At 46.7% G+C, this 27,462-nt stretch overlaps 1 protein-coding gene across 7 annotated transcripts; it reads right to left on the bottom strand.

Annotated features, from left to right (window-relative positions):
- Window positions 1-4,395: 4,395 nt before the first annotated feature.
- LOC119791446 (zinc finger MIZ domain-containing protein 2-like) lies at window positions 4,396-25,911 on the bottom strand. Of its 7 annotated transcripts, none has more exons than XM_038297534.1 (21): window positions 25,493-25,911; window positions 18,410-18,498; window positions 18,106-18,220; window positions 17,822-18,030; window positions 17,589-17,751; window positions 17,205-17,444; window positions 16,958-17,123; window positions 16,773-16,891; window positions 16,602-16,694; window positions 14,363-14,546; window positions 10,600-10,741; window positions 10,455-10,533; window positions 10,246-10,377; window positions 8,582-8,687; window positions 8,353-8,510; window positions 7,859-7,926; window positions 7,710-7,778; window positions 5,691-5,974; window positions 5,450-5,619; window positions 5,202-5,375; window positions 4,396-5,096 (listed from the first exon to the last, which is right to left on the bottom strand). In XM_038297534.1, the coding sequence occupies exons 2-21, from the start codon at window positions 18,457-18,459 to the stop codon at window positions 4,992-4,994; spliced, it is 2,826 nt and encodes a 941-aa protein (XP_038153462.1). In that variant the 5' UTR covers window positions 18,460-18,498; window positions 25,493-25,911; the 3' UTR covers window positions 4,396-4,991. The 7 variants fall into 7 exon arrangements, with proteins under 7 accessions (XP_038153462.1, XP_038153472.1, XP_038153483.1 ...); XM_038297544.1 differs by having other exon boundaries at window positions 16,602-16,691; XM_038297555.1 differs by having other exon boundaries at window positions 16,958-17,120.
- Window positions 25,912-27,462: the final 1,551 nt, after the last annotated feature.

Below are 27,462 nucleotides of genomic sequence, written 5' to 3'. Positions count from 1 at the left end.
TTAGTCGTGTCAGATCAACAAATGCTTCAAAAATAACAGAAGGTAAGTAAATCATAGATAAACTAAAGAGATCATTTATTGGGATAAACTAAAGGGATAAACCAAAAAGATAAACAGGTGTTGACTGTATTTAAAAAAAAAATATTTTATGCATATTTAACAAGTAGAAAACAATGACAGGGCGAAATGTACATGGATTTCAATTCAAAACAACCTCTTAACAGATCAAGTCAATTCGTGAAATGGAGCATCATCAATCAAGTATATAAATAATGAAGATTAAATAATACAGAACCAAGACACCATAAACATTACACCATTTACACACCTGAATTGTGTCTGAAATAAAATTAAAACAAAACTGTACAAAAGGAAAGTAATAAAATAATAAAGAATAATTTTATATCAACTTCAAGCTTTCCAATAAGGATGATACTTTGACAGCGGGTTTGGAATTAGTCAGTCTCAGAGACTTATAATATAAATCAAAGTCATTTTTTGTCTTAAAATACCTACAACTGTGTATGAAAAATGTTCCCATCCGTATAAGGTAATTTCCTAAATATTTAAGAGTCTTATTCTCACTTTCTAAACCAAATAAAATACTTGTGTCAGATAGAGGTGACAAAACAACGTTCTTACGTATTAGCCAACTTTGGAAATCTTTAGTTGGCTGTATGCCGGGTGAACTCCCTCTCTGCCGGTAGGTGGCGGTACTGATTCCTACCAGCAGCTGTTCGCCTCCAGAAGAAGAAGAAGGAAGTAAACAGGAAGTGTTTTTTTCCAGCAGGTTTCCTCTTCGTTCTTTAAAGTTTGTTTTTTTTTAATCTTTAGCAGCTTCATTTGAACTTCAAAGGTTTAATTTGATCAAAGTGTGATTGATCTGCCGCCATGTCGGGTTCTGGAGGAGAGATGAGCAACGCGGAGCTTCTGCAGCAGGTTAGAGAGAAAAACCTGAAACATGAAGAGGCTGCTTTTATTTTTATTGTTATTATTGAGCTTCTGCTTTAGGTGCATCTGTCTTTAGATAGAAAATAATAAATAATAAAAACTATATTTATGGATTTTCTTGTCTAAAATAATCGACCGGAGGAAAAAAATACCAAAAAAATTCATTCTGCAGCAAAACCTTCGCTTTATTTCTCTGGGTTTTTATCAGAAACGCAGAAATATCAAATGATGGTTCTTAAGATTCTCAGTCATCGAGGTCAGAGTCGAAATTAAAAAAAAAAATTCAATCCACTGGACTTTGTTTCCAAGTTTGAAGACGTTTCTCTTCCATCCTGGAAGATTTTTCAATTCAAAATGTCAGAAATAGCGTTTAGTTCCAGGTTTGATAGAGTGGAGCAAAAAACTAAGCCTTGTTTTTGATTAGAAAACATGCAAATAGAACCTGGAAAACCAGATCCACCCCTCCAGATTATAATCCCGTCGCTTCTGGTTTAACAGCCTGTTTTCATGGGGGCACAGAAAAGCATGACACCAAATGACAGGCCAAAGGAGAGCTGCATGACGGGAAACTTCCATTCAATTAGCTTGAATTAAAGTTCTAGCTATATTAATATCTATAATATTAGATAAAGCTGTTATTTGGAATATAAGGTCTATATACATTCAAAATTTAGGAATGTATTTCTATAGCAACGATTCACATCATGTCATCTCAGGTCATTTTCCAGTTCACCAGATCATCCAGTCAGATTGATTCAAAGTTTTCTATCTAAGGAAAACCAGCTGATTGCATCGACTCATTGACTCTTCAGCAATCCCTCACACTAAGCATGCTTGTAGCGACAGTGGAGAGGAAAAACTCCCTTTGAACAGGAAGAAACCTCCAGCAGAACCAGGCTCAGTGTGAGCGGCCATCTGCTGAGGCCCACTGGGGTTCAAGGAGACAGAAGCAGACATAGAAAAAGAAGCATAGATACAACCAGCTCCACAGGCGGACCCGTCCAGGAAACACACAGCCAGGCAGACGAGCTCCGAGCCAGCTCCCATGTCAGAGGATGAAGAGAGCACATCCAGTTAGTCACAGTCAGAGAAACAGGACTACACTGGAAAACAGGCCAAGCTCCAACATCTAGAAACAAAGGTGTTGATGGCAGCAGCACAGCTGATATTTCTCTCCAGGATGGAGTCACAGCCAAACAGGAACAGACCAGATGAAGCTACTATGAGAAAAAGCAGAGAGAGCAGAACGTTAGAGATTGAACTAACAGATTCTGCAGAGTGGGAGAATAGAGAGAGAATGAAGCAGAATGATGAAAAAGGGGTCCCTATGTCCTCCAGCAGTCTAAGCCTATAGCAGCAGAACTATAGAGATAGCTAAAGAAGCTCAGAACCCAGCAGAGAGCAACATGTGGATTCCTCCAGATGTTCTGCTGATGTTTGCTCCAGACCAAAACCTTAGCCGGTACTGAAACATGGAGGTTCTGCTGCAACCAGAACGGACCCACCACCCAATGTTCTGGTTGGATGACAAAATGTGTGAGAATCAGCTCAGCTGGTTCCAGGAACCCGAGGAGGTCCAAAGCAGGGGTGGTTCTGGTTCTCCTGTTGGTTCTCGTGGTTCCGTTTGGACTCTGCATGTGCTCTGGTTCTGATGGTTGTGTGCGTCCTGCAGGTGGCGCTGCTGCGGTGGCTGTCCTCCCAGTCGGATGCAGACAGGAACATGCTGGCGGCGCTGACAGGAGTCCAGGTCGGCAGGGAGCTGCTGAACCGGATCACCGGGCAGGACAAGGTGGACGCCTACAAGGTGAGGGTTGGGTCAGAACTGCTGCAGCCGGACCGGTGCTGTGGGGCTTTGTGACGGGGTCTCTGTGCTCCTCCTCAGAGGGACTGCATCCTCAGCATCGCAGACTTCCTCCAGAAGAACCCGCAGGCCTCGCAGGCCCAGATCAACGCCCAGCTGGAGCAGAAGGTTCTGCTGTTCGCCGCTCGGGTCCGAGCTCTGGAAACGGCTCCGCTCCTCTGAGCTCTTATTCCGACAACCAGAACCACAGCGTCCTTTCACAATAAAAGCCTCTCCTTCTGTCGCCTTTGTCTGCAGTAAAGCCTACAAGACAAATGCTGAATGCTGAATAAACTGGAGCCGATCGTCACTCAGAGGTTTGAAGCGAATCCCTGAACTCCTTCAGGGTTCGCTCCAACCGGGATGGAGACGTTCTGATGGATCCTTCAGCCTCAACCAGCTTTACTGCTTATTGTTTGACTTCTGATCCAGTAAATAAAGTTTGAACCGAAGGTGAAACCATTCTGGACTTCCTGTGGTTCTTCTCCATGCAGAGGAGTTAAATATTCAGGTTTATTATTTCTCTCCCGCCAATTCAGTACAGCCAATCAGAGGAGATTCTGCAGTGAGGTAATCTGATGTAGCCCAATCAGAAATGAGAAATGGATGCAGCTGGGAGGGGCCTATCATAGAAAAAACGTAGTCGCCTCATTGGACGCTGCCAGTGACAATGCAGATGTGCTTATAGGGCATGCAATGGCGTAACGACACAATAGGCCAGTAAGCAACTCAATGTGGGGGGGGCCCATATCAAGTAGAATCTTTAATATAATTTTAATCAATAAATTAGTTTAAGGGTTTTCTTTGGGAGATAATCGAGCCTTTTTAAGGATTTCTGACCAAACTTGTTTCATCATCCATTTTATCATGAACAGTTTTCCTTCTGGATCATTAAAAGCTAAAGATTCTGAAACTGGGTTTAAATGGAATTATTGATATACAGCAATAATACTTTGGCTTTTAGATTGGCACAACAGTTTAAGACTTATTAAATAAAAGTCTCTCACTTATTAAAATATTAAAGCGGGGCATTGAATCAGATCATCGGTCGGGACCCAAAGGCCACGCTGGAAAAAAGGGAAAAGGAGGTAAACATTTCTGGCTGGATAATCAGTAAGAAGTTAGAAAATATATAAATGATACAAAATGCAACATGAGAGAATATAGAACCACTAACGCTGATTATGTTCTGGAATTTACCAGATCGGTGCCAGTTCATGAGAGATGGGTGCGAGGTAGGTTCACTGGGCTTAACACTCCAGTAAAATTGTGTTAGCCTGATGCTAACATGTAATACTGTTCGTTGTACGGTGCTGTGATGAGCCTGATCGCTGTTATTCTGTTCTGCACAGATAAACGTCTCCTGGCCATCAACATAACGCAGAATCGAACCACAATATATGAAAGCGGCTACCGAGGTTACATGAGCTTTTGTCCAATTTGAGGCTTCATATAGTGAGAACCTTCTCATTGACTTCCATTCATTTTCTATGCATTCTACATCTATTACTGGTCTATAGATCCAACCTTAGTGCTTAATCTAAGCCCACAGTGAGGACCAGTAGAAGGTCCGCTGACGTTGAAGCTGGGATCAAAGACTCGGACCGGTTCCAGCTTGTTTATTAAATTACAAAGGTCATGAACTCGGCCATCATTTCATCTCTGGATCAAACACACACCCACGTTGCCCCCGGCAACACAAAGACGTCACAACAGCCCCAGTTTGAGCGTCGCAGAACCAGGACTGAGGATGAGGAGGACGAAGGAGCAGCCAATCGGCTGAAGGGGAGTCTCTGATTGGCTGGGAGCAGACAGCAGGGGGCGCTCTCCACTGGTGGTTAGGATGCTGGGATGGAGCCGCTTAATGGTACCAGAACCAGTCCTTAATCAGAACCACTGACAGGTCCAGTTAGCTTAGACAGAACCAGGAGAAAATGTCTGAACATGAAGAACTTCATTTAGGTTCTGCAGCCTCTGGGCTCAGAACCAGAACCGAACCATCTCCTCATTCAGAACCAGTCAGCTGCAGCGATCCGATCGGTCGGAGCGCCGAGTCCGACTTCAGCTTGAGAAGATAAAACAAGAAAAATGAAAAGTCACAACCGACTTCAGGAACAACACGGGTCCAAACACTAAAGTTCTGCTCTGTGGCCGGTTCCGGCTGCAGACAGGACCGGGCCCTCTGATCCGGTCCGGATCGTCAGTTGTTCTCGAACAGAGACAGCAAGTCGTCGTTGTTGTTGGGAAGGTCTGGCGGACCGAGGTAGGACAGCAGCTCGTCCGGGTTGGTCAGTTCTGGAAGCAGCTGCAGAGAAACAAACACCAGTCAGAACCAGAACCAGAACCAGAACCCGGACAGGATCCGGGTCAATAACAAAACCCAGACAGGCTGCAGAACAAACTGACTCACGTCCAGAGAAGGTTCTGGAACATCCGTAGGCCCTCCCAGTCCAAACGAGCTGTCGCCTTGGAAACGAGGGTTCTGGTTGTTGCGCTGCATCATCTGACCGTTACCATGGAGACCCTGCGGCTGCTGCTGGGGGAGAGAGGCTCCATGGGAGGCGGAGTCCAAACGGGCCGACATCTGGGGAGGGGGAGATGAGATTTGAAGCCAAGCATAAAACCGGGTCGGAACCTGGTTCTGATGAGTTCTGGTACCTGGGAGCCCAGCGGATGGGGGGGAGGCTTGTCGGGGGTGAGGAGGGCACTGGACAGCTCCGGCTGGTAGGAGAGGGGGGGCGGGCCGGGGGAGGAGAAGTTCCTGATGCTGGGAGAACCAGGCCCCCCGAAGTCCGAGAAGGTGGCAGAAGCAGCGGGAAAGGACGGAGCTGAGGGAGCAGAAGATCGGATCAGAACCGGACGGCGGCCATTAAAGCCCGGACCGGATCGCATCACCAACCTGATCCCGGGAAGTCCGGCGTGTTCCGGCCGTTGTTGCCGCCTGCCGAGGACAGGGAGGGGTACGGCATGGGAGAGGAGGTGGAGGGAGGGGCCGAGGAGGGGGCGGGGCCTAGGGACGCGATCATCTCCATGACGCTGGGCAGCACCATCAGACTGGGGCTGAGCGTCCGGCAGCGCTTCAGGACGGGCCCGTCCGGCTCCTCCTTCACGTGGACGTCGGGCTTCACGGGAACCGGCTTCCAGCTGCAGATCGGGTCGATGGTGATCTCCTCGTAGTCGGAGCTGAAAGAGGAGAGAGGAGTTCATCAGCTAACAGGAAGGTTCTGCCAAAGGTGGAAACACGCAGAATAAATCCTCCTGGATTATACAGCAGATGGAAAAACATTTTCTTTCTTTCTAAGTGGGTCTCTGTCAGCTAAACGCAGGTTTTACAGTCTCTATTAACCATTAATTAATTACTAATGATTAAACACTGAATTTGACTTTTGAAAATCCAATACCAAAAACGGCCAGAAGATGGCAGCAGTGCACCTATATCCTCCACTTGCATGAACCACATTTCTCTTAATATCCATCTTTGCTGCTAAGGGTTGTGTTTGGCGAGGAAAGCACACACCTTTATCTTTAACTCGTAACCACGGTCGCTTATCGACGCTGGTACATCAGCCGTAGCTAAGGTGTAGCATGAACTGCAGCTTGATGACCGGAGTCTAACTCATGTTAGCGTAGCACCTTTTTGCTGCTGGATGCGTAAATAAGTGTTCCTGGAGCTCAGCGTGCCAGAGTTCATGAACTGCATTAGGTCCACTCCATGCAAATCCGTTCCATCGTCCTTCACTCCAAACACAAAGTTTAATTTATTTATTTTGTGACTTTTAACACGTCTCTCCGTTGAATGGAGCCATAAACAGCATGAGGTGACTTTCCTTCAGCATCGAACCACAATCTATCTGGAGACATGAGCTTCTCTACGTGTTTTATTTCCACGCTCCTCCTCGCCTCTGGACCCGTTTCTGTCCTCATGGCATCTTTTTTCCCCACTTTGGAGACGTTACTCACCAGAGAACAAAACCTGCCTGTGATTGGCTACTTTTCAGGAAATCCTGCATCTTGAGTTGTGACATGTTGCCAAGGTAACCAGCAGAAACTGTCTTTGCGTTTCCAGCTAAAATTTGAGCAAGCAGAAACTATCCGGCTATTTGACTGCAATGTTTTATGTAGATGTCCTAAAATCCTTTTTAACAGATGCCCTACAGCCAATCAGAATGGAGCATTCATCCAGGCCCTGGTATAATCAAGACTTTGCTCACTGAAGGGAAGCGATTAGCCTGAAGTTGCTATGCTAGCAGGAAGAATAGAGGATCGCAGGCCTTCAAAGAGAATAAAAAAAGTCCAGAGGGGAGGAGGAGCGTGGAAATAAATCCACAGACATGCAGAGAAGGAACAAGCAATCATGTTTGGGATTTTTAGGTTCTCTGTTTAAACATGGAAAAGGCTAAATATGCAGGTGAGTTAATGAGCGTCTGAGTGAAGTAAAGCTGCTGATTGGAGGATTTATTCCACGTCTGCCCACCTTATGCAGAACACTGACGCCTTACGGGATGAATGTTAGAAAAGAGAATTGTTAAAGCGAACTGTTTTGTCTCCTCTAGGCTGCCGTAGCCACACCGCCCCGACGGCTGCCGTAGCCACACCGCCCCGACGGCTGCCGTAGCCACACCGCCCCGACGGCTGCCGTAGCCACACCGCCCCGACGGCTGCCGTAGCCACACCGCCCCGACACACCGCCCCGACGGCTGCCGTAGCCACACCGCCCCGACGGCTGCCGTAGCCACACCGCCCCGACGGCTGCCGTAGCCACACCGCCCCGACGGCTGCCGTAGCCACACCGCCCTGACGGCTGCCTGAGCTCAACAACGCCTCCGGTTAAGAAACACCAGACGTTAACGGATGGGAACAGAAGCGGGTCCCAGGCCCGCTGGTGCAGCAGGAGAAACAGGAAGAGAAAATGTCTCACTTCTGGACGTAGATGAGGATTCCCAGCATGTACTGGTCCACTTCCAGTCCTTCCAGCAAAGCCGTTTTACTGCAAACACAGACAGGTTTGGGTTAGAGCGGAACGCCGGCTGGGTTCTAGCCGACTGGGCTGCAGGACCGTTTCCCTACTTGCACACCGGGCACCTCCAGGTTCCTCTCTCACAGTTGAGCTGCAGGTAGGACTCCAGGTCGAAGCACTGCGGACAGAGGAGGAGTCAGAGGCTCAGGAAGGAGAAACATCTTTGGAAAAATCAGAACAATCAGGTCAATCAGACTGAACAATCAGACGCTACATTGGATTTGGCGTTTTCTGGCCTTAAGTCTGGTTCTGCTCACAGTGACCTCTCTGTGAATCAGGAAGGTTCTGCGTCTGGATCAAACGTCCAGCGACGCCATCAGGACGCTCAGAAACAAACTAAACTATTTCAGTTTGTTCTATTCATCAGTTTATATTTTTCTGATTTTTCAGGTCGTTAACTCCATGTCTTGTTTTATTTTCCCTCACTTCCTTTAAAAGCCCAGGTGGGCGTACTGGAACGCCATCAGCGTCACAATCCAGGCGTGGGACGGCGCTTTGATGCATTCAACTTCTCTGGACTCTGATTGGTCGCCTCGCCTCTCACCTGTATGTGTCGGCAGTCGTGGCCTCTGGCGGGCAGCTGGATCCGTCTGAAGGTGATGGGACATTTTAAGGACACCTTGATGGCCGTCTGCTCCACGCCGTCCTCTCCGTTCAGCCCGGGGGTCCCAGGAATGGAGCCGCTGCTGAAGTTTCGCTTAACTGCGGGGACAGACACAGGAGTCAGAGGATGGCGGTCGGGTCTGGACCTCTGGACCTGGAGACAGACTCACTCTTGGTGACGCAGTGCTCTGCAGGCAGCAGCCTCTTCTTCATCAGACCCTGCAGCACAGACCGGACGGACGGGCGGTGGACCAGCTGCAGGACGAACAGGTGGGACTGAGGACAGAGAGACGGCCAATCAGAAGTAGAACCTCTGAGAAGGTTCTTTACAGTCAAACTCTGGAGGTTGGACCTGTGAGGAACCAGACCGGTCCAACTGGTTCTGTGGAATCTAGCCGGTCCATTAAAGCCCCATTAGCAGCTGTTGGGCTCAAACGGACCCACTGAGAACTTTCCCACCCATCTGTCCTCCATAAGGTTCTACCCTGATGTTCTGCAGCTTTAGGGAGGGAGACTAATCAACTCCTCCCATATAGAAAGTTCCTGTCAGCCTCTGCATGTCGGTGTCAGGACACTGTTGCCATGGCTACTGATATCAAAGCAGAGCTTCTGTTTGCTGCTTTTCAACCTTTACTTAAAGTCGTAGGGAAGCGTCTGTTCCAACCGTTGCATTTCCGAATTCTCCCAGTGGTGTCCGACTTTACACGAGTTAATACAGTGAATATGATTGGTCGATTATCAAGGGGGCGGGATTGTTGTAGCGGAGAGTTCAAGAGCAGTTTGGTTGTGGCCGGTTTGTGGGAAGCATCTTGCTAACCAGTTAGCATCTTAGTGCTAGCAGGTTCCCAATGGGAAATTCCATTGGGACCAAGTAGCACTAAATTGCTAACCAGTTAGCAACTTAGTGCTAGCAGGTTCCCAATGGGAAATTCCATTGGGACCAAGTAGCACTAAATTGCTAACCAGTTAGCAACTTAGTGCTAGCAGGTTCCCAATGGGAAATTCCACTGGGACCAAGTAGCACTAAATTGCTAACCAGTTAGCAACTTAGTGCTAGCAGGTTCCCAATGGGAAATTCCATTGGGACCAAGTAGCACTAAATTGGTGACTTAGAAACGACGCTGTCAAGGAACGCTATGGACAGCGGAAACATGCAAGAGGAGGAGAGTTTAGTGTCGGAGGTCGTGGATGAGTCTCCTCCGTCATCCATTTTTTATTTAGAGGAGGAAAGCGGGGACGAAGATGTTGTGGAAGAGGACGCCAGGGCGGCAGAAGCTTGGTTTGGTGTAGAAGGCTTCCAGCCGTACATGTTTGAGCCCTTGCCTCGCAACGCTGCCAGTTCTGTTAGCTCTACGCCTGCCGAAGACACAGACGTCCATCCCCGTGAACACTGGGACGCAACTCAATGGGAAAGGAAAGGATTCTGATTTCAACCGCTGCGTATATTAGCTGCGACACATGAATCAAGATGCTATGACCGAAAGCATTTGATTGACAGATGACCGTTGATATATGATTGGCCGAATTTAGGTGTTCAGGCTGACGTAGAACTAACTGGCCTGCAGAAGATAACGAAAAAACAGATTTTAAAACGGGATAATTTTTTTAAAAATAAGTTTTCTAAATGTTGCGATAATCTGGTCTGAAGATTTGACATTTAAATATGACTTCCCTACGACTTAAGAAAGATAAATGGAGTGGATGCTTCAAACATCAGAAACTCTTCGGTGTTTCCAGACCGCTTTAAGACCAAAGGTTGGTTCTGGTCCCTCCTGGCTGAGGCAGCGCTGACCCGGCCCAGCCTCCCTGTGTTCCGGTTCTGTGCGGTTCTTACGCAGCAGCAGGCGGTGACGGTGATCTGGATGGTGTTCCTTCCCGGCTGGCACACCTGCTTCAGGTACAGGGGCTTGTGGGAGGTCTTGTTGTCTCCTCGTTTGATGTTGAGCGGTGTGGCGTTGACGCTGACCTGAGGACGAAACAAAGACCTTCAGTCTGAAAGCAGCCAACCATCAGAACCAGCAGCAGAGAGGACGGAGGTCCAACCTGGACAGAGGCAGGCCAGTTGGTGTTCATCTGCCGGTCCTCATGGTGGTAACACTTGAACTGGAGCTCCAGGTCGGGCCTAAACACAGACTGAGGTTAGATCTCAGGACACGTCCGGCGCCGTTCGTATTCGGGGGGCGGTTACCTCATGATGAGCGTCTTGTAGACGGACTCGCGCAGCTGGAACACGTGGTTGCTTACAGCCAGGTTGTGCTCCAGCCGGAACGGCTCCAGAACCACGCCGTCCCTGACCGGGAAGTTCAGGCGCAGGTCGTCACTCGGGTTACCTGAAAACAGGAAGTCAGACAAGTCCTTACCCGGGGCACTTCCTGAATCCTCACAACCCAAACATGCAGACTAACCCGATTTTAAACGTTTTACGGAACATGAGCTCGGATTGGTGACACCATTGGAGCATTCGACTTAAGAGTCTCAATGTTTTATCTTTTAATGTTAATTCTGAAGATCGCCACGTTGCAGGCGACCCATTTTAAGCCCAAAGATGTTCAAACCAGTGCCATGGTCTTCCTGCTCTTAAACAAAGAGAGTATTTATAGTCATGAAAGGTAATTTAAATGTATCTGCTGGTAGAACGGCATTTAGTGGCATATCAATTCAGGACAATAAAATGGCCTTAATTAGTTTACATGCACCAAATTAATCTGAGAGAGACTTCTTTCCCTCAGTCACAAAGCAGCTTCTTAAACACACTGAATACCAGATGTATGTAAGGTTCTGATGTGAATTCACAGGTTGATGTAGATCTAGATGCAGCTTCTAGAGCACTTAATCTATCCCTATCAGATTTAAATATTAAGGATATCTGGAGGGTTCACCAACCAGCAGTAAAGGTTTACACATTCGGTTAGACCTGGCACAAAACATTTCTACGTATCGACTATAGTTTAGTATCATCTGATCTGGTCCCTCTTGTTAACTCAGTTTAGAGGATGGAGGTTTAATACGACTCTTCTTAGGTGTGAGGATTTTTTTAAATGAATCAGAAACCAATTAACTGGATTTATATCTCTGAACAAAAACTATTAATAATGAGACACTAATTATGGCATCAGTTAAAGCCGCTGTCACACCTCGACGATTTAGACCGGCGAATGGCTGCAAACGGGAAATTTGACAAAAATACTGGATAAGTTCTAGGGGTTTCATGGTCACGGTTTTCGGTTCGGTATATGTTAGGGATGCGCGATATAATCGGCCCCCTATCGGTATCGGCCTTAAAACTGAATATCGGACATCGGCCACCCCACCGATATTTAACCCCATATTTGATCAGCTTCTGAGTTTCTAAAGTCTAAAAAAAAAAAAAAAAAAAAATACTACTTCTTCTTCTTCCTCGGAAACTTCTTTTTTACAAACTTAAAAACTTCTAAAGATGAGGGAAAAATATATAATATATATATATTGCCATTTAAAAACACCATATCAATCTCTTTTACTAATGAAATATTGCTATATGTCATCGTTATGCTACGAAATCCCCCAAGAAATATGCAAAATTTTAGCCATATTTTATATGTTGATATATTGACGCGGTATCGATCTATTTTACTAACAAAATCTCACAAGAATTTGCAAAATATCACGAGAGTTTGTAACAGAACGATGAAATTTCACCAGATTCTGAAAGTAAAATAGGTCGATACCGCGTTTTTAAAAATCTATTTGATATCAGCATATGAAAATATATTTGAGTTTATTATTTTTCAAAGTGTCAGAAATGGATAACAAAACTGCTATTTTCAATGACTACTTATTTTTGTCCAGCTTTAACATCGGTATCGATATCGGTTATCGGCTACATGAGTTTTAAAATATCGGCATATCGGATATCGGCCAAAATCCCAATATCGTGCTTCCCTAGTATATGCTGATTGTTAGCCTGACATGTTGGTCGTGTTGCTGTTAGCATAAACAAAACGTGTTGCACAATGCTTGCACACTGTTGCACTTTTATCCACAGCTTTCTTTCCGCCGTCATCGTAGGTCACTCTAAATGCAAAGTGGTCCCATACAGCAGACCTATAAAGTGCTGCTGGCGCGTCTTCCAACTCCTGTTCTTTCCCACTCGCCATACCCACACAATTCTCCACAACAACTGATTTTTTTCTGCTACACCCGGCTACGCTGCTTCGCTTCTTCTTCTTCTTGTTTACTACTGGCGGTTGGCTTTGGTCGCAGTACCGCCACCTTCTGCTCTGGAGTGGAAACGCTTCACCTATGAGAAAAAGGAGCAGCGCACGAACCGAATAAAACACACGCGAACCGAACCGAGACAGTCAAACCGAACGGTTCGGACGGTTTTCATAAACCGTTCCATCACTAATAAGTTCTGAGCACGCTGAAACACATCGACATAACGCGAGTAAATCCCGCTGTATGCCAGCATCTCTTCCAGGTCAGTTATCTGATGGCGTCTAGCTGATCCTAAACTTCTGCGTAACTTATCCAGAACTTCTCTCCAACATATCAGCGTATCTGCCGTGTTCCAGACGAGCGCTGAACGTGTTTCTAACTTCCAGCTACTGTATAATGGCGTATTGGCAGCGTTTTGGTATAAAGGGGGTTCACAGGAGGAAACCGTCAGTTCTCCTCCAGACTTCATCCCCATCATAGGGTGAGCCAGAAGGTGAGTGATGGATCCTCCCTGCGTTCACGCCCACCACCAACACACTTCCTAGCAGACATGATGCTCAATCTGCTGACACCAGAAACCTGCTTTCTTTATTTTTCTTTTTATTTATTCTTTTTTTTTTGGCAGCTAGTTAATACCGCTGCTGTGGCCCAGCTTTGATGACACAAAAACAAAAAGGTCCAGAAAGGCCACAGATGCACCATGGATGAGTGATTTATGCAGACAAAAAGAAAAAATGTTCCAGCTAAACTCCTTCAGTTTATTTCTCCTCAGGCAAGAAAACAGAAAAGAAAAAACATTTCCTCCCTGCTTCTCTTGCGCTGGTAAAAAAAAACTCATACGCCCGCCCAGATGCATGCTGGTCCTACCACTGACAGCCCATTAATAAATGATTCACCCAAATAAATCAGAACTAAGCAGAAACAAAGGAACATAACTAAATAACCAAAAAACATCATCTCATAACAGATAAACAATAAAGTACTTAGATTATCCACACAAAAAAAATTATAATAAATAGCTCCTACAACCGCGATCACAGAAATCTTTTTCTGCAGGCTGGGTGCCTCCAGGAAGCAGCTTTAACTGATGCCTCTGCATTACGCTGCCGTGCGTTATGCAGAGGTTAGCACTCGTTATGAATCCTCTATACGCCCAAAATAGAAAAAATACTTAGAAAGTTCAGCGTCTGCCGGCGTTTTAGGAGATTCTGGGACGTCAGGCAGACGCTGGATGAATCAGCAAGGTGTGGCAGGAGCCTGAGGTGATCAAACGTCTTTGCCCTTGGAACCGTTTGTACATTTATTAAATAATGACACTCACCTTTATTTTCATGAAGGAACACGGAATAAATGGCTGAAATGTTTTACCGTAATCAACCAAACTCTTAGCACAAAGATGGAAACTACCCAGTGACATGTCGTAATTATCGGCTGCACAGGTTTTTAGACATTGCATATATGGAGTTATCATCAACGGGGCAGTTTGGGCCCGACTCTCTGAGGATTAGAGGATATTCTGAGCACAGTGGACTGAGAGGCAGAGCATTGGGTAGGAGTGGAGAGGGGGCGAGCAGCAGGAGGGTGGGGGGAGTAAAGGTTAAAACTAAATAATTTTGAACATAAAAGTGTTAATGTTTTCATTTTAATTTGAAATTCTTAAAAAAAAATTTGGTTAAAGAAAAAAAGTAAAAAAAGAACATGAGCTTTGAGCAGGAAGGAGGTGGGCGGAGTCAATCACTGGTTTCTGGGCGTACCTGTGGGCGGGGCCAGGCCGGCCACGTTGGGTTTGATGTCCGAAATGAAGGAGGAAGGCATGGGCTTGATGTCCGTACTACCAGGTGACATGTAGGGCGGCGCCATGGAGCTGCCGGGGGTGATGGGCGGAGTCGGGTTCCCGGGGACGGGGGAGGATGGGTATCCGGGCAGACCTCGACCCGGCTGAGGAGAGAGAGAGCAGGTGAGACGTCAACAAGCCGCTCCTTCAGCGACCCGTCCAGCCTTTTTTATTTCATTTATTTTATTTTATTCAGATATCAAAGTACAAAATATAACAAACAGCAGCAGGTTTATTTCATTACAAAACATTTAAATCTAATATAGAAAGAGCCATAAAAATATGAACAACAATAAAAAACTGGATGCAATTAGAACAGCAGAAGCTGGGAGAAGACAAAAATCATTCTTTGTGGCATATCTGTCTTTTTAGCGTTTTAAGAGATGAAAAAAAGTTTTTAAAGTCATTGATAAATAAATGAAAGGAAGGTTCAGCATTTCTTCATTTAGCACAGTGGATCTGATATTTATATTAGGGTGATATTAATGGTGTCAGGAACAGGCTGGGAATGATGGTCCAGAAAACATGACATCATTTAGAGCATCATTCATTTTCAAAGGAATCCAATCTTTTCTCTCTTTCCAGAATCCAGGTGTAGACATACGTCTGTTGGTAAAACGATGGAGCTGGGCGGACGGCTGAACAGGTCTCTAAAGTTAGATTTAATTAAAGGAATAGTACACCCAAAACATGATTAGCCTTCATTTTCTACTCACCCCCATGCTGAACAACACTCTGGAGTACTTTTTTGATATCTCAAATGCATCTGGAGATCTGGGAGGCTTCTTGCTGTCTGCTGACATTCAAATAATGGAGGTCTATGGCGCCCGAGGCAGAAAGGTCCATAAAAGTCCACAAAAAACGTGTCAATATTCCTCCATACAGCTCTTCCAATGTATTCCAAGTGTCCTGAGTGGGTAGCGTCCAGAATTTACTCGAAACGAAGTCATTTAGAATGTTTTTAGAGCATAAACAGTAGTGTATAGGATTTCCTGAAAGCGCGTTCACGAGTCTACGGAAGCCGGCAGACCAAACCAGATGAAAGTGCGCATTCAGCGTCTGCTCTGCCGATAATGCAAGCGTAGAAGAAGAAATGTGCTGTTTACCTGTGCAAAGAAAAAAACAACGAAAGAAAAATATCTGAGGACTTCAGTGTTGAGGAAGAGCATTAGTTCTTTGCCGAGCTGAATGCGCACTTTCATCTGGTTTGGTCTGCCGCGGTTTCCGTAGACTCGTGAACGCGCTTTCAGGAAATCCTATACACTACTGTTTATGCTCTAAAAACATTCTAAATGACTTCGTTTCGAGTAAATTCTGGACGCTACCCACTCAGGACACTTGGAATACATTGGACGAGCAGTATGGAGGAATATTGACACGTTTTTTGTGGACTTTTATGGACCTTTCTGCCTCGGGCGCCATAGACCTCCATTATTTGAATGTCGGCAGACAGCAAGAAGCCTCCCAGATCTCCAGATGCATTTGAGATATCAAAAAAGTACTCCAGAGTGTTGTTCAGCATGGGGGTGAGTAGAAAATGAAGGCTAATCATGTTTTGGGTGTACTATTCCTTTAATTAAATCTAACTTTAGCGACCTGCCCAGCTCCATCGTTTTACCAACAGATGCTGCTCAGGTTTAGAACCTGTTCAGTCCAGAGGCTTTTAGAGGAGATTCCACCTCGTAAAGCTGAACCGATTCAATCCAGAGAAGCTCCAGTTACCAGGTCCACATGGAAACCAGTTTAAAGGGGAGCCACAGCAGAGCTCCTCACCAGTAGAACCAGTAGAGCAACAGTTAACAATTCTGATCCGACAAATAATAAAATCAGCCTCAGATTCTCTGATCAGCAGATCAGGACTAAAGCAGTAACTGGTTCCAGGAGGGTTTTACTGGGCAGCGGAGCTGTTACTGGGAACCAGCCAGTTCAATATTTCCACCTCAATAAAAGGAAATCTGCTGCTGATGATTGTAGGACCTCCTCCATCAACATCAGAACCATCTGATGTCATAAAAACCGAGAGCAGAAGGAGGTTCTGAGCCCGGTCCGCCCTCAGTCTGGATGACCTTCAGCAGACCGTCTTCAGAGGTTCTGATGGTTCTACCGACGGACCAAAGCTTCATAGTGGACCATTTGTTCTGACATACGCAGGTTCTTACCCCTGATTGTTGGTTGAAGGAGACGTAAACTCCACCAGCGCCCCCTGCTGGCAGAGCGTTTAGGTTTCCAGGCGGACTGTTGAACTGGTCCTGCTGCACAAAAACAAAGAACCATGAGATCTGATGGGTCCAACCGTCTGATGCTTAAACCGGACCTGTGGCTACGCTCACCTTGTAGAACTGGGAGTTTGGACCTCCTGATGGTGGGTACTGTGGGAGGGGCATCTTATGGCTCTGATAGGAGGGGGAGGAGCCAGGGCACTGGGGGGCGGGGCCTGGACCACCAGAACCTGCAGGAGAAAGATTTCCTTCATGTTCTGATGTGAACCTCTGCCATCAGTGAGAACGGTTCTGACCTCTATTGGTACCTGGGTGGTACTGCATGTTGGGTCCAGAGTACGGACCGGGTCCATTGGGACCGGCTCCACCTGAGCCTGGCATGGGGCCCCCGGGTCCCCCAGGACCACTCATCACATTGCCACCAGGAACACCGTACTGCTGGGGCATCCCTGAGAACGCCTGCTACAGAAGAGCAGGAACCGGACCGTTGACCCAACAGAACCACAAACATGGAGGCATCGAGTCATCGGGTTTTCATCTCACCTCAGAGTTATAGGGCCGTTTGAGGCCCTGTGGGGGCCTCATGTGTCCCTGCTGCGACCCAGGGCCGTAGCTTGGATGCTGAGGGACTCTTTGCTGGACCCCTCCAGGCCCGTACATAGAACCCATGGGGGGAGGACCTCTGGTGGGGGCGGGGCCCTGACCCATACCTCCGGGGGCCATGCCAGGACCACGAGGCCCCGAGAGCCCCATGAACTGGTTGTTGTAGCCTTGGCCGCCCATCTGAAACACAGCAATCTAAATCAGACTGATTACGGTACCGACCCGCGTTCGTTTACGGATCGGAACCCGTTTGGTTCCAGGAACCAAAAACAACACAGAAAGTCCCGTCATCAGCCCAGCAGGGGGCGCTCCAGGCCTGCTCACCTGCCCAAAGTTCATCTCCTGGTTCTGTTTCTCCTGGATGGCGGCTACGGTCGCCGTGGCGGTGGCGGTTGCCGTGGCGGCAGCAGCTGCAGCCACAGCAGCAGCGGCTGCAGCCTGGGTGAACTCAGCGGAACCCCTGGGCCCGGCCGGGTTCTGTGGGTAACTGAGGACAGATGGACGGAATGAGCAGAACATCAGACTGAGTGGACCTCTGACCTGGAGCAGGGACCCACCTGCCTGTGTAGGCCCCGGGGCCCCCGGCGTAGCTCCCGCTCGCCCGGCCGTACATCCCCTGGTTCATGTAGCCCTTTCCGGGTTCTCCGTAGCCCTGCTGCCCCATGTAGCCACCGTGGCCTCCAGACATGCCCGGGCCCCCATGGCCCTGCATCATGGGGCCCCCACCGGGGTTGGCCCCATGCCCCATCCCTCCTCCACCCAGACCCTGAAAGAGACAGAGACACGTCCAAACCTGACCCCCACCCAGGAAAAGAGTTTCAGAGTGGGGATGATGTCATACCTGGCTGGCAGAAGGGTTGGTAACGCCCCACACCGTGGTGACCACCGACAGCGAGCTGGTGGGCTGGTTGGTGGGCTGCTGCCAGCTGGACGGGTCGTACGGGTAGGAGCCGTCACTGTGGACAGAGTGGGAGGTCAGAGACACCAGGACCACATGCTGCTCTGCTCCTGGGTTATTTTTCTACATGAACCCAGGAATTTAATAAACCTGAACCTGATCCAGAACCGTTCTGAGTCTTCTGGTCGGACCGGACCTGAGCAGAACTCTGAGAAAGCAAACAGGAAGTAGGAGCTGACTGCTGTACCTGTGGGGGTTGCTGCCCAGTCCGCTCTTCATTTGGTTCAGAGGGTTCATGGTAGATGGAACCGGGGGTCCGACCGCACAGACAGAACCCTGGCAGACACAGAAACACGCCCCAGTTAAACTACATTTCCCATCAGCCCCTCTGGCCCGCACACAGTGATCAGAAACAGTTTCTAGAACAAAAACATTTCAGTCTCAGAGCTTCTCTGAACCAAAGACTAGAACTGATCCTGGTTTGATCCGGAACGAGTCGCTTTATTTTAGGGAACAGTTCTCCTGACCTGTTTTTTCAAAATGGTCCCAGACTGGGAGGACTGGGAGCAGACCGACCTTCCTGACCTGTAATAGCTCCAACATTCTGGCCTGGGGAACCATTTAATAAATTTCACGATATTGAAGGCACGATATTGGGATTTTGGCCGATATCCGATATGCCGATATTTTAAAACTCATGTAGCCGATAACCGATATCGATACCGATGTTAAAGCTGGACAAAAATAAGTAGTCATTGAAAATAGCAGTTTTGTTATCCATTTCTGACACTTTGAAAAATAATAAACTCAAATATATTTTCATATGCTGATATCAAATAGATTTTTAAAAACGCGGTATCGATCTATTTTACTTTCAAAATCGGATGAAATTTCATCGTTCTGTTACAAACTCTCGTGATATTTTGCAAATTCTTGTGAGATTTTGTTAGTAAAATAGATCGATACCGCGTCAATATATCAACATATAAAAATATGGCAACATTTGGTGAATTTTCGGGGGATTTCGTAGCATAACGATGACATATAGCAATATTTCATTAGTAAAAGAGATTGATATGGTGTTTTTAAATGGCAATATATCAGCATATGAAGATATTGGGATATTTTAATGGACCAATATTTTTTCCCTCGTCTTTAGAAGTTTTTAAGTCTGTAAAAAAGAAGTTTTTGAGGAAAAAGAAGAAGAAGTAGTATTTATATTTATTTTAGACTTTAGAAACTCAGAAGCTGATCAAATATCGGGTTAAATATCGGTGGGGTTTTATATCTTTTTCAAAACGTACCAATTTTCATACCCAAATCTTTTTTTGATACATTAGATTCAGTTATTTCATCATATGTTTGGAAAGGCAAGCACCCTCGTTTAAGTAAAGCCCATCTTCAAAAATCCAAAAATATGGGAGGACTAGCAATGCCCAACTTTCGATTCTATTATTGGGCGGCTAATTTGCGGTGTTTAACTTTTTGGTTCAAAGATCGTCATCATGCTAGCTGCCCACCATGGGTTAAGATGGAGCTAGCCTCCTCAGAACACGTTTCCATCCCTGCACTGCTTGGATCCCCACTCCCTTTACCACCAAATATTTCCATATTTAACTTGGTTGTTAAACATGCTGTGAGAGTGTGGATACAGTTTAGAAGACACTTCGGTCTTCTTGACTTTTCAGTCCTCAGTCCTATCCTCAATAACAACTCATTTCAGCCCTCTCTAAAGGACGCTGCTTTTATGGAATGGCATAAAAAGGGCCTGGTGCATTTTAAAGACCTCTTTATTAACAATTGTTTTCCCTCATTTGAACAACTTTCAGTACGGTACAATTTATCTAAAGATAATTTTTTCAGATATCTACAAGTCAGACATTTTCTTGCTTCTCAGCTACCCAACTTTCCAAATGTATATGACACAAATTTGGCGGATGATATTCTGTCCTTAAACCCAACACGCAAACGTCTCATTTCCATCATCTATGACAAACTGGTGGAAGTCAGACAAGCCCCTATCGATAAGATCAAAAAGGCCTGGGAACACGACTTAAATATCTTACTGTCAAACAATGAATGGGAAACTATTCTCAAACTAACCAATACATCATCTCTATGCGCTCGTCACTGTTTGTTACAATTTAAGGTCGTACACAGAGCCCACTGGTCAAAAGCTAGGCTTTCAAGTATCTACCCGAATGTGGACCCTCACTGTGATAAATGCTCGATCAGTGAAGCTTCCCTCATTCACATGTTTTGGACATGCCCAAGCCTGGAGGATTTCTGGAGGGAGGTCTTCCGGACTTTGTCCATAATTCTTGAGATCGATCTGAAGCCCAACCCTTTGGTTGCTATTTTTGGCACCACTGGCGAGGGTAGCACCCGCCTCTCACCAACTCAATGTCGTGTTGTGTCTTTCACCTCCCTGCTGGCTCGGCGAGCTGTTCTGATGAGATGGAGGGATGCTGCCCCGCCCACCCATGCTCAGTGGCTCAAAGATGTTATGTCATGCCTTACTCTCGAGAAAATTCGTTACTCAATAACTAACTCAGTAGAAAACTTTTTTACTGTGTGGGGACCCTTTTTGAAGTGCTTCCATCACTATAAATTGAAATGAAGATGTTTCGCTGTCTACCTTCCTACCTATGTTTAAATTTGAATTCCGGTTGGGTTTTAAGTCTTTGGTGTTATCCAGGAACAGGGACCGACTATACTATAACTGTTACTGCTGGTATGGGTTAGGGGTTTTGTTTTTGTGGTGTTGCTTTCACATTTTGATTTTTTTTTTCTTTTTCCTGTACACTCTAGACTTGGATGTAAACATCACAGTGTGCAATGTTGTATGTTAAAATGAAAATTCAATAAAAATATTCTGAGGAAAAAAATATCGGTGGGGTGGCCGATGTCCGATATTCAGTTTTAAGGCCGATACCGATAGGGGGCCGATTATATCCTGCATCCCTACTTATTGTTAGTCAGTGGATCTGACGCAGTCACTGGTCCATCCACATCCACACCACTACTGGTCAACAGGATCATACTGGAACTAACTGGTTGATGTGGGTTCAGCTGGTCAGTGAAACTTTCACTAGAGATGGACCAGTTTATCCGAGAAGATGCTGGAGACTATAATGACATGTTGTCATGGCGACCAATGTTGCTGAAGGCTTCAGACAGAGCAGCTTCTGTGAGCTTTGGACATCAGACATGAGCGCAGCAGAGACTTTGGGACGATCCTGCCCTCCTTCTGAGGGGTCTCAGTGCTTTTGTTGGGAAATTGTTTTGCTGATCCAGCTCTTCCAGGAGTCGCAGCGGTCTGGATCGACAGTTCTTCTGGTTTCAGGTCTCTCTGCTCTCCTCTTCCTGGGTGATAAAGGCTGATGAGGTTTTTTCAGGACCTTGGAGAGAGATGAAGATTTTCCAGAACTGGCTCTGATTGCTTATAGAGAACTGTCACGGTTCAGTTCCTGCTGAGAGGCTGGGCTCAGCTGACCATCAGTCAGCTATGAGACAGCAGCCCTCTGCCTCACACGGACAGCACCAACACGCCTCATTAGAACCCAGCTCTGGTTCCTGCTCTCCATCACTGCTTCGCAGGAGGTTCTCAGAAGGTCCAGAGAGCATGGAGGGCTGTCTGAGCTCAGGGTCAGCTGATCCACGCGATGACTGGGACACTGAGCTTCACACCACTGAATAAACTGAAAAGTTTCTGCTGCAAACCAGAGGTACTGACCCCAGACTGAGGTTCTGACCCCAAGATGAGGTTCTGACCCCAAGATGAGGTTCTGACCCCAAGATGAGGTTCTGACCCCAGGCTGAGGTCCAGACTGAGGTTCTGACCTGAATCTGAGGTCCAGGCTGAGGTTCTGACCTGAATCTGAGGTCCAGGCTGAGGTTCTGACCTGAATCTGAGGTCCAGGCTGAGGTTCTGACCTGAATCTGAGGTCCAGGCTGAGGTTCTGACCTGAATCTGAGGTCCAGGCTGAGGTTCTGACCTGAATCTGAGGTCCAGGCTGAGGTTCTGACCTGAATCTGAGGTCCAGACTGAGGTTCTGACCTGAATCTGAGGTCCAGGCTGAGGTTCTGACCTGAATCTGAGGTCCAGGCTGAGGTTCTGACCTGAATCTGAGGTCCAGGCTGAGGTTCTGACCTGAATCTGAGGTCCAGGCTGAGGTTCTGACCTGAATCTGAGGTCCAGGCTGAGGTTCTGACCTGAATCTGAGGTCCAGGCTGAGGTTCTGACCTGAATCTGAGGTCCAGGCTGAGGTTCTGACCTGAATCTGAGGTCCAGGCTGAGGTTCTGACCTGAATCTGAGGTCCAGGCTGAGGTTCTGACCTGAATCTGAGGTCCAGGCTGAGGTTCTGACCTCACCCTGCCTATGTTGCTGTATTCAGAGCTTTACGGAGTCCTAAAGATGTTCATCATAGAACCACAGTGATTATTAAAGTTCAAATGAAAGAATTAATCTTTAACATATTGATTTCATATAGATGCACTGATCCAGCAGCAGGATCGGATATCAGAGCTCTTTGCATGTAGCTGATATTTCTTCCTTCCTGCTGCTCAATTTCCCCTTTATTTAGTGGATGATGATGTGGAGGTTAAATCTTCCCTCGCACGGCAGATCTACGGTTCATCCATTAAACAGAGCAATCGGATCGGATCAGATATTTACTGATACACTCAGTCCAGGTATCAGTATCGGATCTGCATCTCTCCGATTCCAGCAGCTGATGGTTTCCAAGGCGACGGCAGGGGCTGGAAGCGGAGGCTGAATGCTGTCAGACACTGAGATGGTCTACAGCATAGAAGCTCAGAGTTCAGCCTCCAGGAAGTTCCTGGTTCAGGAACTCTGCAGGACCGGCCCGATCAGAGAACCAGGAACCAGTCAGAGAAGAACGCTGCTCTGCAGGATGTTTTCACCTAGAAGCTGCTCAGTCTGTTTGACTATGACAAGATCTGTGATTGGCTGATGATCCGTGAGGCGGGCGGTTCCCCGACCGGCCCGGTCCAACCATCTTTATCTTCCCAGGGAGGTTCTGAGCCGGCTTTGATGACCCGGTTGAAGTGCCTGATTTTACTGCATCTTAGTCAAACCAAGCAACCCTTGGACCAAAGAGGGCTGCAGCACCAGAACAAGCTGCTGGCTGACACTCCCAGCCAGGTGAGTCACCTGATCCAGGTGACTCACCTGGACCTGAGCCCCGCCCACTTGGCCTACTTTGGATTCAGGAAGAGAAAACTGATCAGATGCACTAAGGGAAGGAGGAAACAAACCCAAACTGGCTCTGCAAGCTGGCCGCAGATGGCTGGTTAGACCAGAACCAGTTGGACTTCACTATCAGACCAATTAAAACCAGTATGCAGCTGGACTACTAAAAAAATATGCAGTGATGACAGACTGGTAGGAGAACAGTCAGAGTGAAGGAAACTCAAACGGCTCTGTTTAGGTGATTTTTTTGGATCACTGGTTCTGTTCGTTTGGTTTAAGATCCCAGTATGGGTTTTTAACTGGTTTGTTAATGAGGCTACTGGTGAATCTGGTTATAAACATCTCCAGAGGCGGGTTTCACTGCAGTGATGTCAGCATCATCAGGACCACGTCTGGTCAGACATGATGGCGTCCTGTGAGCCTCAGAGAAATAATCCAGGAGCTTTAATCTGCTCCATCACAGGTTCATTCTACCTGCTTCAAAGTTTTATTCTATTCATCTCATTTCTTTATTCAGAAAATTCATGTTTTATTCTTTAAGTTAATTTATATCAGATAAAACCATCATATCTGTTTATTCAGTCAGCTTTTAATAAATTGGTGCATAAAATATTATTCTATTTTAAACTCAGTATATTGTTAAAAACAGATCCTTCGTTCAATGGAGAGACCTTCTGATTCCAGAGGAAACTGGTTTGATCAGATCAATTAACTTTAACTCGTTAACCAGCAGGAAGCAGCATCTTCTATCCTGATGGTTTATCTGATGACTGACCAAAGATGTTTTTCTTTGCTCTGGTTCGTGGAACAAATCCTGACAGAAGGAAAGTTTTAGAGGTCCAGTAAGGAGGATCAGAACCGCCTCAGAGTCCGGAGGAACCGAACGCCACAGCAGCAGGTTAGAGGAGAAGAAACCAAATCTGGTTCTGATCGTCCAAACTTCTCATGGTTCTGCTATAGATCTACAGTTTGGGTTGAATCTTTTTAAACTTTATCATAACTAAAACAAATGTCTGAAACAGGAAGTTTGTTTAAGTTTGATGAATTAAAAACCATAGTGAGACCTCGCTGGTTCTGGGTCCACAGAACGCGGACCTTACTGGACCAGTTTGATCAAAATAACAAATAAAGAGATGTTAACAGGTTGCAGAACAGCAAGCTAAAAACATCTGTCTGTTCTAGATCTATGACCGATTATTCCTCCCTAAAAGACAGACAAAATCACAGAGAGGTTCTGGTTCTGAGAGGAACCTTCAGGAGAACCAGGAGGGTCCAAAGAACCGCAAAGACCATGATGCCACCAGAGCATCAGCAGCAGGAGGGACCTTCAGACTTTGACTAGGCCAAACGGATCCTGGAAGGACTGGGATGTTGGGACACCCATCAGTCCTGATCTGGTCCACATGCTGGTTACCATGGTTACCGGTCACTGGTTTAGTCCCCCGATAACCGAATCTGAAGATCAGAGGTTTTTATAAAATGTGAACCATGATAAGACAAGAGGCTGTGGGTGGACTCAGATACTCCCACTCAGACCGAGGAAACACGCGTGGGCTGTCTCCCCTCCCGTGTGTCAGCTCCGTGGGTCTCGAATGTGTTTATCTGCTGCTAACGGGTTTAAAACCGACAACCCCGCGGCTAGCGTTCACGAGGCACGCGCCCGTTACCGTAATAACCTTGAATTAATATTTAATAAGAGAAAGGTCTCCCCCATCTGCCCGGCCCGGCTCCCCGCGGGAACAATGACGGCCACCGGAGACATTTTGAGCGAATCTGATGCTAGCATGCTAACCTTAGCATTAGCATGCTAACGGGAAAGAAAAACAACAACTGACCGTAAAACAGAAATAAATGTCCCGGAAATTGAGTTATTTAAACATCCACCATAAAACCCCTTCATTGTGTTAATTTCTGACATGTTTGAACAACAATTAGATGTTTTAAGGTGGAATATGAGCGTTGTTAGCGGTGACAATGGGATGCTAACAGGTTAGCCGCAGCTACTTCCACTCCAGCATGAACCCTTCAGCTGATGCTTCCCAGGAAACCCCCACCCACACACCGCATCCACCCGACCACAGGCCCGCACAGCGACTCTCACACAGCGGCCATACCTCCACTAATTCCCCGGTGTCCGAGCCCTGTTCCGGGGCTCCGCAGTCTGAGCTCCCCGGGGCCTCCGCGGCATCAAGAACCGAGAACCTTTAAGAACCTTCAGGGTCTCACAGGCTGAAGATCCGGGGCGTCCTAAAAATCCAGAAATCTCCCAGCAATAGCTCCAGTACAATGGCAGGGAGGTGGAGGCTCCGGTTCCCGCTGCCTTCAGCCGGTTTGTGCCTCAGGAGGAGCAACGATCCGCTGGATCTCCGGCAGAGAAACACTGAAACCCGGAGAACTGAACCGGAACAACGAGGGTTAACCAGAGAGAGGGGAGGTCACGGCAGCAGCAGCCCGGCCCGGACGGCTTCCTCCTCCGCATCACTGCTCACAGCAGGAGGCGGTGCGCGGTGGGTCCGCTCCCTAACAGTCCGCTGGAGGGTGATCTGGGTAAAAGCAGCAAAGGAGGTGTTCCTCCCAGCATTCAGGGGCGTAAAGGTTCAAGTGATCTGAAGTCACCTCATTAATGAAAATGAAAAACCAGAAGCTGCTGTGATGCAGCAGCGTCACTGCTTTCATAGCAGCACCAGAAAAAACAGACCCCGCCCACCAGGCGTTCCGCCAGCTGCGCCGGTTTCAAAATGCAGCGAGGACACTGAATCTATTTGGTTATTACCCATTAAGGAATATTTTCGGTTAAAATATACACAAAAGTTGAAAAAATAATATATATCAACCGTTTTCAGATTTAATTCTGTAAATTACCGGTAGATTTGGAAGCCATTTTCTCTAAGGCCATTGGTCTAAGCTGTAACATTATGTCTGTAAACACACAGTTTAAAACATTTGCATGGTCCTGGTCAAGTTGCTGTTTTCCAGAAAGAATCTAATTCATGTGTTCAATTATCTCGCTTTAATTACAGCAACATATTTTCACCTGTCCTTCATCACCTACTGTCCTCTCAGACAGCCCCTCCTCTTCCTCCAACTTTAGCTGTGTCTAAATCCAGGGGTCTGCATCCTTTGAAGGCCAGGTCCTTCTAGCCCCTCATGTTGGTGGAACAGAGCAAAAACTTTATTATCAGTTTCTCTCTACGGTGAAAAGATTTTCCATAATGACTCCAACAATATTTCTGCACCTGTGCAAAGACTTTAAACCTAACATAAAACTCTCCCTGTTCAAAGTGTTAAAGTGTGCTAAATGTTTTAAAATGTTCAAGGTAGATGACAGAAACTGAATAAATGGGAATAAATTTAAGGGCTTTCTGGGACAGAGAGACTTTAAAGCTTCAGGAGCAGCAGGGCTGAGTGGTGCAGGGATGGAGCTGATCTGTGACCAACTTATTTGTGCACAATTATTATGTGATAATATTAAGTGTGTCTCAGCCCCCCCCCCCCCCTTCAGTGTCCACCATATTGGATCAGTCCATTTGCTGCACATGTTCAGAAAGGTCCAAACAGACAGCAGCAAACCATTTGAAAACAAACCATGCAAAGAGCAGTGTTGCCAACTTAGCGCTTTAGTCGCTATATTTAGCCACTTTTCAGACCCCTCTAGCACTTTGATTTCTAAAAAGCTCCTAGCGCCAAATCTAGAGACTTTTTTCTGCTACTGGAGACTTTGGAGACAACATCTAAAAGCAGCGAACTCTGCTCTCCAGAGCGAGTAGATTGGTAACCCTGCCTCCTGCTCTCCTCTATCTTGTCTGCTGTCATGATTCATGCAGCTATTATTTCATCCAAATGAAAAATGGAGAACAGATAAGCAGATCATGGCTTGTCTACAGTGAAAAGAAGGACTGGGTTATTTACTTTGGCCGTCGCCTTTATTTTATAAAGGGGAAGCGGAATCCAAAATACATTTTTTGTTTTGAGAGCAGGCTGCGCAGGACTTTTCCCTCAGCATTGAGTCTTTTCTTGCTGACGCTAAGCGGCCAATCCAAAATTCCAATTGTTTGGCTTCTCCACCCTAAAGCGAGCGTTCACA

This window comes from Cyprinodon tularosa, unplaced genomic scaffold, assembly GCF_016077235.1.
Source record: "Cyprinodon tularosa strain WSP-4 unplaced genomic scaffold, ASM1607723v1 ctg1102, whole genome shotgun sequence".
Taxonomy (NCBI): domain Eukaryota; kingdom Metazoa; phylum Chordata; class Actinopteri; order Cyprinodontiformes; family Cyprinodontidae; genus Cyprinodon; species Cyprinodon tularosa.
This window is presented reverse-complemented; position numbering and strand designations above follow the sequence as displayed.

Coding starts and splice junctions, on each gene's coding strand:
- LOC119791446 (XM_038297534.1), bottom strand. CDS start 18,459: ATGAACCCTCTGAACCAAATGAAGAGCGGACTGGGCAGCAACCCCCAC. Junction 7,779..7,858: donor TGGAGGTGCCCGGTGTGCAA/GTAGGGAAACGG, acceptor CTGTGTTTGCAG/TAAAACGGCTTTGCTGGAAG. Junction 5,097..5,201: donor TTCCAGAACCTTCTCTGGAC/GTGAGTCAGTTT, acceptor GTTTCTCTGCAG/CTGCTTCCAGAACTGACCAA.